We start from the raw sequence: 17,921 nt of genomic DNA, 5'->3' as shown, positions 1-17,921 counted from the left end.
TGCATCTAGGGCTCATAGATCTGACAAAGGTCATGCTATGCTGGGCATTTGAATTGGAAATTGTCTGGACTTAGATTTTATAAAGCTCCCACTGTTGTCGGGGAAAATTTCAGCAGGGTTTTGTCCCTGGAGAGGCCTCTTAGGCCCTTTTCTGTCCTATGAATGAATTTAGATGTGAGGGTTTCTTCTGCCTTAAAACTGTTAAGTTCATTTTGCATACATCCCCAGAGAGAAAAACTGGCAGATGCTTTTGTCTTGGAAGTGTTTAAAAGAAAACTGCAGAACAGGAACAAGGGAGAGAAGGGGCCCTGTGTGGAGTCCCAGAACATTTTGGAAATGGCCAATATGCAGTTTTCATCAGTACTAAGGCGGGGCGCAATATGGTGCCTGTAGCTCACTAGGGAATATGAATGTTGATTAAGCATACTCCCAGGCTTTGAAATCCTGAAAGCAGTGTCAGAATAATGGATGTTGAGCAAATGTCAAGCATTTGTTAATTTCTCTGTTATTTGGAGTTTATCTACCATGATCAATCAAATAAACTAGTGCTTCTCTGTTGTGGCATGTGTCATTGATATGGTGATTAGGTGGCTAGAGAGGCCTTCTGCCTTTTTTTTTTTTTTTTTTTTTTTAATCCAGGTAACAGATTACATATGAACAGCCATAACTTTAACTTAAAGATTTGTTTGCAGTTGGTTTAGTGGAAAGTGGTGCATTAACAAAATACTTTGGGGTACAGAGAGAAAAAAGTATTTGCATATCTGCTGTGCTAAAAATTACATTCATGCCATTTTTTTCCATTTTTGCCCTTAAAGCTTTACTGTTGTGGGGAAGGAAAAATTACCTTTAAGAAGAAAATTTTACTTATTCTTAAAAGGAGAAGTTTGAAAACAAAGGGTATCCACCCAAATTAGTACTAATTTATGGCTTAGACCCCTTCTTCCCTCTAAATCTTTTGGTTTCTATGAACTAGGTCTTGACATCCCTTTTTTTGATTGGAAAACATGAAGGGGGTGACTCTTCGACTTTTGTAAGAGTGTACACTTTTTTATGAGAATATAGTTACTAACATGCAGAAATATAAACAGTCCAAAGATATTATTTTTTTTCTCTCATCTTCTCCATTTCCAGTTTTTCTGATGTCCTAGTTCTGCTAATTTGCCACTCTTAGAAGTTAGGTAGCATACAAAGACCTGATATTTAAATGTGAAGAACAAATTAAAAATAATCTGGAGGAGGAAAAGGCTCTGTGGCCTTTGCTGCTTTACTAGAATATATAAAGACTTTGAAATGGGAGAGGATAAGGCTGGGATGTTTTGTGTGAGGCCATTTTGAAAGCTTCCTGAAAGATGTTAACAGGCAAATTTCACTGAATTCCAGTGAAGTTTAGTTACCCCCATCTCATGGATTTTATTTTTTTTGCAAAGTCTAGGCCTTATGTGCTTAATGTAAAAATGACAATGTATATTTTTATTATGTTTTTGACAACTCCCAGAAATTTAAGAAGCGTCAGTGAGTCATGCCGTATGACTTGATGCATGTTGAGGTCATCTTCAGTTTATTTTAACATACAACAAATGTTTAATGTTGAACTAGTTTTCCTTCTTCCTTGGCTTCCAATTTTATATACCAAGGCCTCCAGGCCCATCTACCAAGACTGGTCAAATTTTGGTGCTTAATGAAGGTGGTGCTATATTTTGAACCTATTGACTGTTTACATTGGAGATGATTCTGTTCAGTTACTGCATGGAATAAGAGTCTTCCTGGAAACCCAACCTTTTCTGCGGCACTGTAGGAAGCAAGGCATATGGTCATTGTACGGATTTTCAGAGCAGTGCAAAGCACAAGAAAGAATAAATCCTCTGGAAAGAAGAGGGAGGAAAAGGAAAATCTTGTTGGTAGTGCTGGAAAAGAAGGTTAGAGAAGTTTTGGGATAGAATAATGTAATATTGTGATTACCTCGTCAGATGTTCCCTTCATATTGCCTGCCCATTGTAGGTGGACAGCTTTTTAAAAAAGAATGCTGGAAGACCACTAGTAAAAAGGAACAGCTGGATTTCCTTCTTAGGATGTTTATGCCATCTTTGCAATGGGAAGTAAGTAGTAGATTAAATTAGTTTATTCCCTATATGGCACAGCAAGCTATAACCCTGGGGCTGAAAGTAGACTTTGTAAATATCTACATATATGGTACAATAACTTACAGATACAAGGCAAAGTACTGTACTGTCGGCTAGGTAGATGGACAAGAATTATTATCGGTTTTGCCTTTTGTTTTGGAATTATGAGTAGCTTTAAAATCATAAACTTTTAAATGATAAGCACTGTTTAGTGCTTAAGACTAAAAATCTCAAGGGGACTAGCTATAAGTGGATTAATTTCTTGCCTTATGTCTGTATCGTTCCCAAAATTGGAATTTACTTAAAACTACTCTTCTGTATCATCCATGTTAGATAGAGCCAAAATTCTTTAAATTATATGCTGTATGGGAATATTAATAAGATTCTGACTTGTTTAAGGAATTAACAATTTTGATTGAATTACTGGAAGCTTTTTTGACTAAAGGTGTACACTTTTTACCCTGGAGATAGCTATGCAACAGCGTGTGTGCCTGACATGTGATGCATGCAAATGCTAAATACAGTAGCAGCATGAGGCAAGTGTCATTAACAGTAATTTATGTAATGAAAGCCACCTGGCTGTCTTCGTAATTAATTGCTTGTAAATAATAAATTTAAATATAATTTATAGTTTTCTAAATTTGATTATATACTTTTAGGAGCAAATTGTTTAAGGGTGTTTGGGGATTTATTTAGTTTCAAATTGGCACGGATATGCTTTTTACATACAGGCTAATTTTTTAATGTAAAATGAACAGTCTAATGAGCTTCAAATTGCCATTCACTCATAAAAATAGTTTTCCAAAAGGAAATTTAAACATCTAGTTTATACAGGACGACATAAGTTTGACAAAAAAGTGGAATGATTTTCTCCACAATTAGGAAATTTAAGAGTGGAGTCTGAAAGACTTCTCTTGACAAGGTATTCTATAATCCGATTCTTTTCCTGGGGGAAAGGGGAAGTAGCATGGTAAGAGTTAGCCAAGCAAAATGAGGAAGATAAATGCAAAATGAATATATCAAATATCTCTTTCCAGTAATGTTTTGTTCAATGTATGGATCTTGACCCTATCAAGAGGGCAGATAGGAAAGGTGAGGGATAAATCCCTGGTTTAAATTGTGGCTTCTTTGCCTTAACTGCTTGTTGAGGTCCATTGCTGTTGCAGCCTAGGAGCATCTTTCTTTGCACAACCGTCATCAGACAACTACAACTTTTGTGTATTTTTGCCTAATGGTTCAACATTTAGATTGTGGTACTAAGAAAAAGAGTCCAAACTTGCAAATATGTTTTCTGTATAATCTTAACTGAGGTTAAATTGAAATAAAGTGTGGATGGTGTACAGTTAAGTGCAAACAAGGAATTTACAGAGGTTTTGGTTTTTTCTCTCAGTCTCTGGTATGCTGCTCTATGCCTCTGCTTTGGGATGTGTTTACTGATTCTTTCCTGTGTATTTAGAAACCTTTCTTCTTGCTAAGTAACTTGTAGTAGTTGAGGACAGGGACATAGAAAATCATCTGCTTATGTTAGTCGCAAGCTTTACCTTTTTTATTTAATTTTCCAAGAAAGTTTATTGGTACACTTAAAAGCAGAATTTTAGACAGTACCAGGAGATGGAGATGAGGAGGACTAGTATTGTGATTATCAAGGTGTATGTGGGAGGCATACCCTATTTGACTCCTATCAGTTTCTTTTTATCAGTGACTCCCTGACTAAATGATCAAAGGGTACCAGAGAAGTTCTGGTGTGTCTAAGGTGAAAAGATTTGATAGTCATTGAAGTCTGAAGTCAGAATATTTGAGAATTTTAATTTCATGTTTCAGCACTGACATTGTATTTTTTAAACCCATGTTGTGAACCTGTTTTCGTTCCGTATTGCATCTGAAAATATTTTTCAGCCTGAAAAGTGAACCATACAAACTTGTTTTATGTTTTTATGGAAGAGACTTTACTTGAAACATTAGTGAAAGAGTATTTACTTACAAAGGTCTCTGTGTGGGTTTGGCATTTAAGTAGGTTTCAAACATTCATGCAACAAGCACTGTGCTGTTTAACTCTGGAAAGAAAAAATATCAGAAAATATCTCAGGCAAATTACTGTCTATGTTCTGTACTTGCTTACTGAGATAATAAGACCACAAAGTATTTTCTTTTCATTTGGAAATACTGCTCTTCTGTTCCTATGTTTTCAGAGTTCTGTTTTTAACCGTAATATCTGTCAATGTTTATCCACTGTTAAAGCATAATGTTGTTCTTCTCATCATAAGCATAGGTCTATGAATGGAAAAATTGTGTGTCTTTATTCCGAATTCTCATCTCATTTTGGGGGCTGGATCAGAAATACTTTGTAATCATTTGAATATGGCATATTTTGAGTTACACTTGTATTACGCTGTTGGAAGTTAAATGTGGTGTGGGTGAAAGAAGGTGGAATTTATCTCTGTGAAGCGCTAGTATTATTTTGTGATCATTGCCTGTATTGATAATTTGTATTTACCTCTGCATTTTGTTTTTTTCATGCCTGATGCTGATTGTTCATAGTCTGCAGTTGTTTTAAAAATATATTAGCTGTTACCACAGACACCAAAAAATGAAGTGTCTACAGGAAGAATTGGTGCCCTGTTCTTAAAGGAACATCTAAGTCTTTCTAAATGAAAAATCATTCAAACAGTATCTAATACTGGCAATTTTCCTCTGTCTGCTGCTAGAACTTATTGGCCAACTAGGTCAGACATTATTAAAGTTCAAGTGGCCCAGTGGGAAAAGTAATGGCCTTATGCTACTATGAATTTTAAATGCTGCCATTTCTATGTATTGCACCATCATCTGTTCTCGCACATCACTAAATTGTATAGAAGTTGTGGGACCAGCCAGTGTCAAGGTCACAGAAGTGATGACTCTTCTCCAGTAGCCTTCTCGGAGTTTTGTCATACAGTTATTCTCATAACCCTGGCTATAGGCAGCCAAGTTGTATGCACATGCCTGCATTTAACCTTTTTATTATCATTGGATAGTGTTAAGCCTGCAATGCAGGATGTCTTTTTCCTTGAACTCTTCTGGCTTTTATTTTTGATCCAACCAAAGGTATGAAGTCGACTTTGATGCAAAGACAGTTTTTAGAAACTCATTCGTATTTAAGCATTTTGAGTTGAGCTGTTGTACAGTTTATTGAAGTGGATATCAGAGAATTTCAAAACTGGTTAATGCTACAGTTCTGCAGATGCACTTGAATTTTATCTAGATTTTGATTGTGATGGTCCTAAGTCCGAAATGAGCATATCGGCAGGTACTTCTTGTCACACATATATTTTTTTATTGACTTTTTATAGTATTAATATATTTGTAATGGGAGTATTTCCCCAACAGCACTGTATTGACTTTGTAGTTCCCAAAGTAGTAGCTACTGGTGATGTTTCATTGTATAGAAGGCTTCTTATGCAGAGATATTAAAACTGGTTTTGTATCCCAGACTTGAACTGGTATAACTGGAAAGCTGTAACATCAGAAGATAACCACTTTACAGAAGTTACCCTGTTGTAACTAAGACTTAGGTACTTTTATGTCTCTTAGTTACTCCAATTCAAACTTATATATTGATTTAAACACATATATTGAGAGACACGCACACACACACATATATATAGACACATATTTTGATTTAGCTTAAATTAGTAATTCACTGACTTTTGATAAATCAATGTTAAATTTGTGAATGATAAAGTACAAATGTGTACAGAGACGATAATCTGCTTTTTGAGAATTTTAATTCAGAGACATGACCACAAGCATATTAAAACTTTAGGAAATATTTTAACATTAAGAGCTGCAGTGAAGAGAGGTTAACGCCATAACTGTTCTAGAGGTCAGTGAGCCTCCCTTGTTTCGAGTTCTTCAGTGCTTGGATGCTTATAAGCCAAGTGGTTCTCAAGCTTTGATAGGCCTTTATTTTTCCTGATCCTTCCTAAATATTCATGTGGAATGATTTAGGCTGCTAAGAAGCCTTTTTCCCATCCTGACAATCCTGACATGTAGAAGAAATTCTGAGAATCTGCTAGTAGTCACCTCCTCTCAGGTGGGAAGGTCACCATCAGACCGGCTTTAGCTGATTTACGGGTGTGTGGTGGTGGTTGGTAGAGAACATCCTACGGTTCTGGGAAGCCAAGGAGGCTCTACACATCTATGCATGTGTTATGTATTTGAACCGATGCTGCTAGATCTATTTGAAATTCATTATCGACAGAGCTTTTAGAAATAAGAGCAGACTAGTTAGCGTGTGATAAGCAGTACAGAAACATTGCTTTCTTTAGGAGTCCCTGTTCCAAAGTGTTTGCAGTACAGAAGCTGAGAATTAAAAGGCTGTTTGGGTTTCTTTCATGTCTTTTATAATGTAACAGGAAAAATGTATTTTAGACACACATTCTGGAATTTCAGGCTAGCTGTGAGGAGGATTCCCTGCCCACCTCCGGTCATTTAAATTTGTCAAATATATATATTTCTTTCCTCACATAGATTCTTAATCAAGCACGGCAGCACCATGCAATTCTAGCCCTAAGTTGTATGCATTACTTTTATTTTAAAGCTCAGTATTGCATTAGCAAAAATATTTTAAAACTTACTATAGATTGAAAGGGGAAGTTCTTTTCCAGTTACTAGAAATGAGAAACTCTTGATGTCTTTCAGAACATTTCACAAAGGGATATGATTAGCAGTACATACTGGTACTGGAGATTGTGGAAGGAAAGAAACAATTTCTTCCACTACCTGAATTCCAATAGTAGCTAAGTGCAATGTTGTATGTACTTCCAAGAGAAGGTTTGACACTGCTGCGTTGGAATTTCACACATAACACCTTCTGCATTTTGGAAACACGGCTTCTGCCCCCACATTCAGTTTTTTACCAATATATTTATCGTCGTAACAAGGTGGAATGTTCCACCTAAAATTATATTTTTTTCAGTAATCTCAGAAAATAAAGTAGAAAAGTGTGACTTTCATGTTATCCCCAAAGAATTAATTATTTGCAAGGGCTGATAATACAGTATTTGCAGAAGTTGTCACGTTTGGATTTTCTCCTGGTGAGGCTGGAGTAAATAACAAATATTAAGTTGGACACCACCCCAAATCTTGGCTAGATCTGCAAGCCTGCTTTGTTGAGAAGATGATCTGATCCAATTAAATTATTTTCATCCTTACTAGCTCCTTCTTGGCCAGAGTTTTATATCAACTCTAGTTATGAAGCACTGATCTGCATCAGCATATTATCTGTTACTAGTTTATATATGAATTCTCATTGCAAAACAAAACATTTCTGAAATACTGTCCAGGGATGATAGCATTCCTCTTCTACAAAATTCTGGGATTCATTAGCAGAGAATGGTGTAAATTTTATTCTTACATATTAAGTGACTAAAAGGCATATTCTTTTTCCAGCACCAGACTTGCAGTTGTCGTTTTAGCTTGACTGATCTCTGAGTTCTTAGAGATAATTTCTCTTACCCCTTGTTCTGGCCTGACTTGGGCATCCCATTCTAAATGTGGATGGACTTTGGTATCTGTAATACTGCTTTTTTTTTTATGATAAGCAAATTTTTATATCTTTATATCATTTGGAACCTAGAAATGACATTTCATTTATTTAAAATAAAAGTTATTTTCTTTTAAAAAAACTGGCATTTTGTAGCAGATTTTAGATTTCAGAGTTTTCTACCTAAATCCAGTTATATATTGACAAGAGCACAAAGTGCATCAGGCATTCAGACATCAACACAGAGTAACAAAAGGTAAATTGGTTCACTATGGATGCTGGTGTATAAGAAAAAGAGGATATTTGAAGAGCGAGGTTGATTGCTTTGAGCAGAGCTCTGGAAGTTAGATCCATTACCATCTGGAATTGCAGAAGGAAATGTTTCCATGGAAGTGGCTGCTACAGAACTTAAGAGGAAAGTTTACTTGTCTTCCTGGAAAATAGATTTAGTTCTACAAGATGGATAACACATTAATTTATTAATTATTTAAACTAGGTAGTACTTGGAATTATGAGTTTGGGTTTTTTGTTTGTTTGTTTGTTTCAGAAAATCAGCAAATCTGTACCTTGGCTCTACAGTTGATGCTCAGCAAAAGAGCTTATTGGACATAAGCATATCTATATCCTTACCTTCCAGTAAGCCATGAGGATTACTATAAAGTTTATTCCATATGAGGCAATAATGCAGCACTGAAATGTTATTTTGAATAAATGGTATTGTCAGTGTTATGTTTGTTTACCTGCATATCTCAGCTATATTAATTTGTCTGCTCATTTGCTGCTTTGAAATCCTGTATAGAAGCATCAGAGGACGGATGGAGCCCTAGGAATTTGGCGGCCCCTGTAGAAGTAATGATAACTTAGATGGCAGTACCCCTGCTGTCAGTATCAGCAGTTGTGACTGTGATGTCTTGCAATGCAAATGCCCGTTCATGACTTCTGTTCCCTCTCCAAGCACACAGTACTGTCTTTTTCAGCGCTTTCCAAAACCATTGATGTTTCAGTTTTCTGTCAATGGCATCTTGCAATAGATGCTCCAGCTGTGTTTTGAGGAGCTGCTTCATTTTGTCAGTAAATTGTGGCAGTGGAATTGTGGCAAGGAAATGCTGAGTGGCAAATAAGTGATTTTAGTGTTTAAGAAGGGAACTGTGTTAATCAGAAGAAATGTGGAAGCAGCCATGTGAAGACAGAAATCCACTTCTCCAGGGGAAGGAGAAAGATCTTCTGGTAGTAAGCCTTGAAATTCCTTGCATGGTACTATTGAAATAATTCTTTTTGTCACAGTCTTAATGTTTTTGTACTGCTATCCAGTATATATCCAACTTACTCAGTTGTTGGACTGAATTTTTTAGTGTTTGTGGTAAGTCCTAAATGATCTGAACATTTGGAAGCATGGGAGAGGACTGTTGGACTAAACTGAAGTAGTGTGAAGAAGAGGGATAATGGTCTTAATTTTTTCATGTTGCAGTGCGTATAGTGGGATAACGGTAGAGAAAGTACCATAATCGTAATGGGTGTAGCCTAAAAATACACAAATTGGTGTGTCAGTGGAAGAGAACTCAAACCAGACATTCAGTTAAATGCTCTCCTCTTTCGTTTTGGTTTTTCCCACATCTTTTCTCCAAGTTTGGTTCTACCATTACGACCGTGTAAATCTGCCAGATAATAATAGTTACGTGGAGAGCCATTAGGGGGCCATATGTATCCAACTTATTTATAGCCTGCAGATTTTTTTAAAATAAATCTACTTGGAATACCTAAGCTTTGCATATGTACATATCCTGTGCAAGTATATAATCTTAATTTCTTTCCTTTGTTCACCTTCTAATGATTACATGTACATTTGAAGGTTCCCATGATTGGATGGTGCATCTTTTTGGGATGTATTGTGGTACATACCCACTGGCCTTTGTGTCAAATGATGCATATTTAAGAATATTGACATTCTTGACTATATTGTAGTTAATTTTTCTGTAATCCATGGAGTTCATAAATCTGCATATAAGTCAGTTTATGTTGCAATCATTTTTCTCTGGTTTTAACATTCAGTCAGTGAGTACTCAGGGTGAACATTCTTGTGTCAAGTACCAGAGATCAAGGCTCAGCTTACTGCTGTCACACAGATGTTGCACTGGGCAGACAAGCCCAAAATACAGTGTTATGGCAAAGATGCTGGAAGCACCAGTATGGATAAGACAAACTAGTGAGCTTGTTTTATAGCACTGTGTTAGTCTAGTCACTTTGTACCTAATGCTGGTTGGTTTAGAGGTAACTTTTCATATTGTGCTGCATAGATATACTGTCTGTTTAAACCTGAACAAACCATTTATTGCCTCATTCTGTGCCTCAGTTTTCCCTTTTGAAAAATGGGAGTAAGACTTCCGTATATTAAATTAGTATTTCTGAGGTGTGAAAATTGCAAGGAGAAAGGCCATTTAAGCATGGAGAGAACATTTACATTTAATGTCCATATGATGTGATACAGGTATTAAATTCACTTACAAGAAATCTGGCAGAAGAGCAAGACTTAGACATTGCTGAATCTTTGAACTACCTGTGCTATGCCTTAGTAGGTAAGTTCACGAAAGGAAAAATGTTAATTATTCATAATGCTTTGCTGTACCATAAAACTGGATTTATTGAGACTATAATTTGTTCAAGTTGCATGTAGTAGGAAAATATATCAGGAGTAATTAATTGTATTCAGGATGTGATGAGGTAGATATATCCACAGAGGACAATTGAAAACAGTAGCAGTGTGGTATTGATTGCCTTTCAGAGGGAAAAAAAATCTTGTCCCATTTTTAAATGTTAACAATTCAGAAAGAAAAATTCCCACTTGGGAAGAATGCTTTTCAGGTTGCTTCATTGCCAGGTGTTTGACATTGAGTGGAGCCTTAGATGAATGAAGCTTATGGCAGCTTTTGGAAATGACCGACTCCAGGGAATCTCGGCTTCCTGCTGTGAAAGTTTCTATTTTCAAAGCACATCGGTTTCAGTGGGAATGTTCCAGTGGTCCCATATGCTACTTCTGACAGAGGGGGAAGTTTTTAACCTGAATATGAGACAGCTACTGAAGAGGTTCCCTTGCTGCTAACAAAATGAATTTCAATATGTTGCCAATGAACAAGCGGCATGTTCCCAACTGCTGGTGGAATTTAACTCCATCAATTATTAATGGAAATTTTGCTTTGTTTTCCTTTTTGCCTGTTCCCTTTTAACTCAGCTACCTGCTCCTGATAGGACTTTGTGTGTTCTGAAGCTGAAAAGGGAATCACCCAAACAATATGATTGTTTGCTTTGAAACTCTTGCTATATTTTCCTCCCCTCCCTCATACGCTCTCTCCTTGACCTAGCAGCAGGAAGCCTTTGTCTGAGGTGTTCATCTGGAACAACTTTTCCACACTTGTTTTCATGTTCTGTTAGATTACAGGGCAGCAGGCCTACCTTTGAAGCTCCCTTCTCTTTTGTTTCTTTGCAGTGCACTCCAGTAATTAACTTTGTCCTTCTTTTATTTGTTCCAGTCAATCGCAGTCCACTCTGCTGAGCATCTTCTCCCAGGAGTACCAGGTTAGAAGTTTTCTCCTTTGTGAGGGTTGACAGGTGCCTAATTGAATGATGAATGTCCCTTTATTTCTTTGTAATTGAACTGCCAGCTTTCTGATTGGTTTGGAGGATGTTCCCTTTTCCACATCAAGCACCGCCTGAGTCTCAGTGGATGGCTGCCAAGCCTACCCATCCATCTGTCTAATAACATCTAGCCTTTGCTTATTTGGTGGACCTGTAATAAATTATGCTAAACCATTATTATTCTGACAATAATAATTTCCCTGTGTTGCGTGGTTCCATGTGCTAAATGTTTGCTGACTTGCACTGTCAGTGCTGCTTTCCATTGCTGACAGAGATGATGATAAATGACCATTGCCGGAGTGGCAGAAGGCAAGAGAGGCAGAAAATGGAGTCATTTATCATGAGATGACAGGTGTCAGTCAAGTGGCAAGTCTCTATGGAATTACTTTTTGTAGTTTTTCAAATAAGTTGTTTTTAAGCAATGTTCTTCCTGGTTAAAAATGCCAATTGAATTGTAAAACTAGAGTGCACCAGACTTAGATGGAATTGAATTGAGGGAAAATTAATACAAAGGTTGAAAGAGAGAACAAGTTTTTCTTTGCCCTCTGTAGCCTTCAGTAAACTTATTTAGATTCAATTATTGTGACCTTACTGGCTTTTACATATATGGTACATTGCAGTACAGTCTGAAAACGTTCAATTCAATAGGTAGATTGAATGTCATTTCTGTACAGAATCTAAAAACATAGTTCAGTTTATATATCAAAGTGTAGCCAAGAAACATGTGTTTGGGTTAGTCATGATTTCTGTGTTTTGATCTATGACACATTTGTAAGACTCTTTGTTTGTTCTTTTGTTTTTCTAGAAACAAATCAAAAGAACACATGCCAAACATCACACTGCTGAAGCTATTGAAACTTACTACCAAAGGTATGACCTCCGCACCCTGGTTAAGAATATAATCAAAACTACTAATTGTTATGGCAATTATGAGTAAATTAGCTTATTAGCTTATGAATCTAATTTTCTATAAAAATAAATTAAAAATTTGGGATGAGGGATATAGAATGGTTCACTCAAAATTTTTTTTCCGTGAAAATGCAGAAATTTTTCAGCTTTTGTTCAGTCTCATTACAAAAGGGTTTTCTTCCTTGGCTCTAAGTGAGGATAAGCAAATATTTTTACAGTGTATGTGATAGCATTTTATATTGCCTATAGTTTGTAATTACAGGATTTCTGTGTCAAGACTAACATTGATGATAACTTCCTTACAGCAAGGGAGCTTGTTCTGTTACAGTTGCTTGTACTTTTAAAACAACATTTGTGTTACATTACAAAAAGTTACATATTAAATTCATGTATTGCCGGTTAAAGCACTAATTTTTATATCACTACTGTTTTATCATCGTAAGTGTCAGAAGTAGCTGTTAAGGGAGGATGAAAACCTTTATGTCATTTTACTGTATTTTACAATTGTTTGCATCTTAAGCTAATAAATTGTATTTTCTACACCTTATAGTTTGTCTGTTACTTCACCAGGCTTTACTAAAAGTGTTGCAATGACATAATTGGGGCATACTGATAACTAGTAAAGATATGCAATTAAAATATTACTTTGTAGACTGACAGATCTGAGGAGCTTGTATGGCAAGTGAGTTCATACTTGTGATTATAGATGTCTGATATTTATGCTTAATATTAATCTATATGAATCAGGAAAATAAACAAAAAGCCTTCATTTGTAAACAATTAACTGTATTTCTGCAGCATCATATATTTAAAAACTCTGCACAGCCTGATTATATCAGACACTGGTTTAGTATATCTACTGTGAATTGGGCTGTTTTGGGGGTTGTTTTGGGGCTGTTTTTTAGTAGTTGTATTGTTCTGTAAAAAGTTGTGCTGGATCACAGTGCACTTTTCCTAGTGTTGATTCTTGTTTAGGAAGAATATTGGCTTAAAGTTTTGGTGTGTTAATAACCATGTGTATGCAATACTACTTTTAATTACTTTTCACTTGCACAGTTTCAGTGAAGTGCCCTATGTTAATTGTAACTACTGTGTAAATAATCCTTTTCTTAGAATATATGTAAATCATTTAAAACACTTTTATGATGCGTTACTAGTTCCAACATCTTAAACCTGAAACATGGGACCAAATTCTGCTTTATGCAAAGTAGTAGTTCTATTGGTGTCGGTAAGGCTGTAGGTATGATTAAGTTTGGCTCACATCAGGTGGGAGGATTTGGTCTCCTGTCCCCTCCTATACTGTCTGAAGTATGATAGCAGTACATAACTAATGCATTATGTATGAAGCTATATGGTGGTGGTAGGGAAAATCATTCTTTATGCTATTTCTAGGTATTTCATATTGCAAATGTATTAACATGGCCGAATAAAATGCACATGTTTTAAAATCAGAGATGTTCTAGTTAATAGTTAGAAAACTCATCTCAATCCTGTTTTAGCAGATTTACTGTGTAGTATGTTTCATAAGCTACAGGGGCAGACTACTTGAGTCAGAAGCCAGTCTGAAATGCTTCAAGCATAAACATGACAAACATGTCTTCTCCTCTGCTCTTTTGTAGCATCTATCTTACTACTGTAAACCCCAGCCTGTGTGGTATGCTCCTTCCCATTCCCACCAACATACAAGCAATAGGTCAGAACCTACCAATTTTTGAAGGTAGTAATTTCCAATGGTCCCTGTTGGGAGCAAATAGAAGTACAGTTGAGTGGAGTAGTTTCTGCTGCTCTGCCGAGACTTACTAGTCTTAAATTTAGGCAAACACAAACGCAAATTACAAGAAGGATCAGCAAGCTTTTCAGAACAGTATTGCCATCAGCGTGTGGGACTTGTGTGTCCATAATGGAATTGCCAGTAGCATTAGAAAGAAACTGACAGAAAATTACTCCATTGTCAGCTGTAGCTTTGCTGTTCGTTCAACTAGATGCATGTTTTAGAACATTAATCTCATGTAAATCTTCCTGGTTGGGTATTTTGTTTATCATCTCTCCTTTTTTATTTCTGTTATAAATTTTCAATGTTTAAATATACACGAGGCATCTTGTTTTGTGGGTTTTTTATGTAGAATTCAAATAGGTTACAGCAAAAAGCTTTTAGCCTTTATCCTTTCCTTTACTCATTGAGCCTCAGAAAAACTTGCAAACAAGAAGCCCTCTAATCCTCTGTGAAGAGGTTTGTGTAAAGGTGTTACACCCATTCCACAGAAAGGTAAAATGACAAAGAATTTTAATGTCTGTAACTAATAAGCAGAAGAGTGGCCTCTGATGGATAGATAATAATAGAGCTGAAAAGGTTGTGGCCTTCTAATGATGTCAGTAATGATGTGCTATACGAATACAGAGAGGATAAATGAGCAGGTTCAAATGTTGGTAACTATTGTTCTTTTCCACATGGCTACAAAGCACAAAGTGGCTTCCAATAATATAGCTTATTCCCATCAACTCTTGAGAACAGCTTTTAGACATTATTGAAATGTAAACATCAAACAGTGAAAGTAACAGAAGTGAGGAAGGCAATATTGTGTGAGGCGATGGTCAGAAACATCAGTGTGTATCCATAGCAGTCTAATACCCTTAACCGGAAACATTAAGCCTTTGCCATTGATAGGATAATGACTTTTTATCATGCTTTATCAGATCCTAAATATTTCTTCTTTTATTTTCTCTTCAGAATATTAATTTAGTTGTTAGACTCTAATTTCACTAACGTAAGCCTTTAGTATTTAAACTACTGCCCAGGTGATAAAATTTGGATTGAATTTGAGAATTTATGTTTTTGTCCATAGTAGTGAATTGAAAAAGATGAAAATACATCTTCATAGTTGAAAGTCATGTGGAAACCAAAATCTTCACTGCGAATAATTGAGGTTTATTTGTATGTGATGCATCTTTAAGTTGTACAGATATAATCTATTTGTACGTCATTAAGCCAAATTTTTTTTAATGTCTTGATTTATTGTGGTTTTAACTAATGACAACTGAAATTGATATATCTTGCAGATGAATATGTGACAACCCTGGAGAGTTAGTGATTGTTTAAAATACTTATGTCTTAAAAGATTTCCCATTAAATACTCTGTACTGGGGTACTTTGCCCAAATGAAAGAGATTCACAAGGGTTACTAACATGTATAAACTGGCCTTTTCGTGTCACTGCAGAATTACCTGGCTTTGTCTTGTCTAGGTACCTGAATGGGGTGATGAAAAATGCAGCTGCCCCTGTATTACTGGAGCTGGCCAATGAGGTAATCATCTTTACTTTTTCTTTAATCTTCCAGTGTAAAACCTAAGGGGCATATCTATAGTGACTTTAGTGAGAAATGTAATTAACCTAAAAAAAATGGTTTCAAGGCACATTAGACATTTAAAATGGTTCCCCAGTCTGTTAGTACTTACAATAATTAGACAAAAAGCCCCATTTATTAATAAATCAGTTAATTTAATTAGTCTCCTAACTTCAAGGCAAATGTGTAAGAAACTCTGAATTTGTATTTTGCTGGAAATTTCAGACAGACCTTAGGTCTTTAATGCACAAACTTACTAAAAATTCCCACATTAATTAAATGGAGTTGCATCAATTTTACTTATATTTGATTCTTGTTCTTAATAACAAAACCCATCTAAGATTTATTTTTTTAAAATAATAAGAAGGGTTAAAACAGTTCATTTTCCAGACTCCGTTTATTTCTGTTCGTACAGATTAGAGAATGGCCAATGAAAACTGCTTAATATAAAGCAATTAAGCAGAATAAATTCCTCAGTATAGCCATTTCCTAGAAAAGCTGGTGTATGAAAAGTTCAGTACAGTTGCCATTGAAGTCTTGACAAATTTATTGATGCTGTTTATTAACTATAACATGAATCTGCCTTGGGATGCAAGGTGTTACTTGCATTAAAAACTGCTATCTAAAGCACTACCTTAAAGAAGATATAAAAAGTTTTAAAAAGTGGCAGTGAGCCTCCTAAAAAAAATAATTGATGAAATATCTACCTTTTGAACTCTAAAATATTTATTTATAATAATAATAACAATACAATAGCTGATACTCCTTGGAACTGCTTATGCAACCCTCAAAGGGATAGGATGAAATGTATGCTGGTTTGTGTTGCATTTTAATGGAAAATGTAAGAAGGAGGCAGAAAATGAGTGTTTGCATTAAAAATGATATGGCACTACGAACATTAAGTGTTGCAATAGCAGCAAGTTCTACATGTTACATTAGCAAGAAAGAATGGTTTCTCTCTCATGTACATTGCTGCAGCCAGCAAATGAGCGATTACCTATCAATTACTGGAAGGTTTTAATGGTCTGTGAAGTGTCCACATATTCTGATCATGCAGTTAGCATAGAATAAAGGATTTATTTCATATTAGTGGTAATGTGTAGCTTATCGTTTCTGGAAAAGACAAGTCTTAAAGTACTGAGAATCGAATGTACTTTAAATAAGTACAATCTTATTAAGAATTTAGGTAAACAACCCAATTCATGATATCTCGTGCCCATATTATATGGGAACTGTCATAAAAATATTTCAAGCACAAAGTAATATATCTGTTACTGGTTCTTTGTATATTTTTTCCCATTGATTTAGAGACGATGCATATAATTTCTGACTCTAGTGAGCATATCTTTGTTTATATTATACTAATGCATTTTTGCAATTCAGATCAAAGATATCTGCAGTTCAGAAATAAATAAAAATTAAATCTAAGAGAAAGGGGAGATATACAAAGAACTTATCTGCTTCTGATTTTGTAGTAGCAGGTATATAAGAAAGGCAATGCATTTTGTGACTGCTGCCTAATGCATTAGGGAAATGTGGCAATAACCAGCACCAGATTACTGCTTCCAAACAATCAAGCTGCCATTTTTATATGATAGTTAATATTTAAATGACATACTCTTGCATCTGCTGACAATTGATGTAATGGTAATACTTTATGAGTCAATATATATTTAATCAGTGGAAACTGTAAAAATTGATGAGAAATATATAACATAGGTGCATTACAGTGTGTAGCATCTCTGTTAAATAGGAAAAGCTCCATATTATTATCTTTTGGGTTTGTTTTTTGAGGATTTGTGAGACTACTTTTAATTCTTTTTTTAAAATTTTACTTGCTAACTTCTTCATATTGTATATGTAGTGCAAAAGGACTAAAATAAATCTCATTTCTGTTAGATAGGAATAATAAAATTAGTCACTGTTCTCTTCATACAAATATTTTCAAGTGAGATTTGAAGCACTATGAATTTTACTTACATGCTAAATTCTGACATGAAGCATGATGGCCCTATTTCAAAGAAAGATGGACACATGATTAATATGAAAATTAGGGAGATGCAAGTACCTGAACTAATAAGGTAGTCCTTATTCAGGCTGGACTACCTTCAGTAATTTCACCATTTTTCATGTGTCAGCTCTGATGTGGGTTACTGGAAATAAGCAGCTCCGTGGAAAGCATTTCTCTCTACTTGGGGAATTTAAGGGCATCCAAGTACATACATATTTGGAAAAAAATGTATGCACAAACGAAGCCACCTTTTTTTCTCTAGTTACTAAATCGAGGTAAAATTTTTGTATGAATATTGAACTTGAAAACATGGCAAGAAAAATTCACTGTGACAATTTGTAAGCAAGGTTTACTGTTTCATAGTTAAAACTGATTCGCTAAGGGAGTAT

General features: G+C 35.4%; 1 protein-coding gene across 3 annotated transcripts in view; it reads left to right on the top strand.

Moving 5' to 3' along the window:
- The window catches only part of CDIN1 (CDAN1 interacting nuclease 1), a 131,477-nt gene that overhangs the window by 13,126 nt on the left and 100,430 nt on the right, over positions 1-17,921 (top strand). For all 3 annotated transcript variants that reach the window (XM_074148869.1, XM_074148868.1, XM_074148870.1), the window contains exons 2-4: positions 11,166-11,211; positions 12,077-12,141; positions 15,422-15,482. In XM_074148869.1, coding sequence (XP_074004970.1) covers positions 11,166-11,211; positions 12,077-12,141; positions 15,422-15,482 — 172 coding nt within the window. The remainder of the gene's footprint in view (positions 1-11,165; positions 11,212-12,076; positions 12,142-15,421; positions 15,483-17,921) is intronic.

This window comes from Numenius arquata, chromosome 6, assembly GCF_964106895.1.
Source record: "Numenius arquata chromosome 6, bNumArq3.hap1.1, whole genome shotgun sequence".
NCBI classification, from domain to species: domain Eukaryota; kingdom Metazoa; phylum Chordata; class Aves; order Charadriiformes; family Scolopacidae; genus Numenius; species Numenius arquata.
The sequence above is the reverse complement of the archived record's forward strand: the minus strand, read 5'-3'. Positions and strand labels throughout refer to the sequence as shown.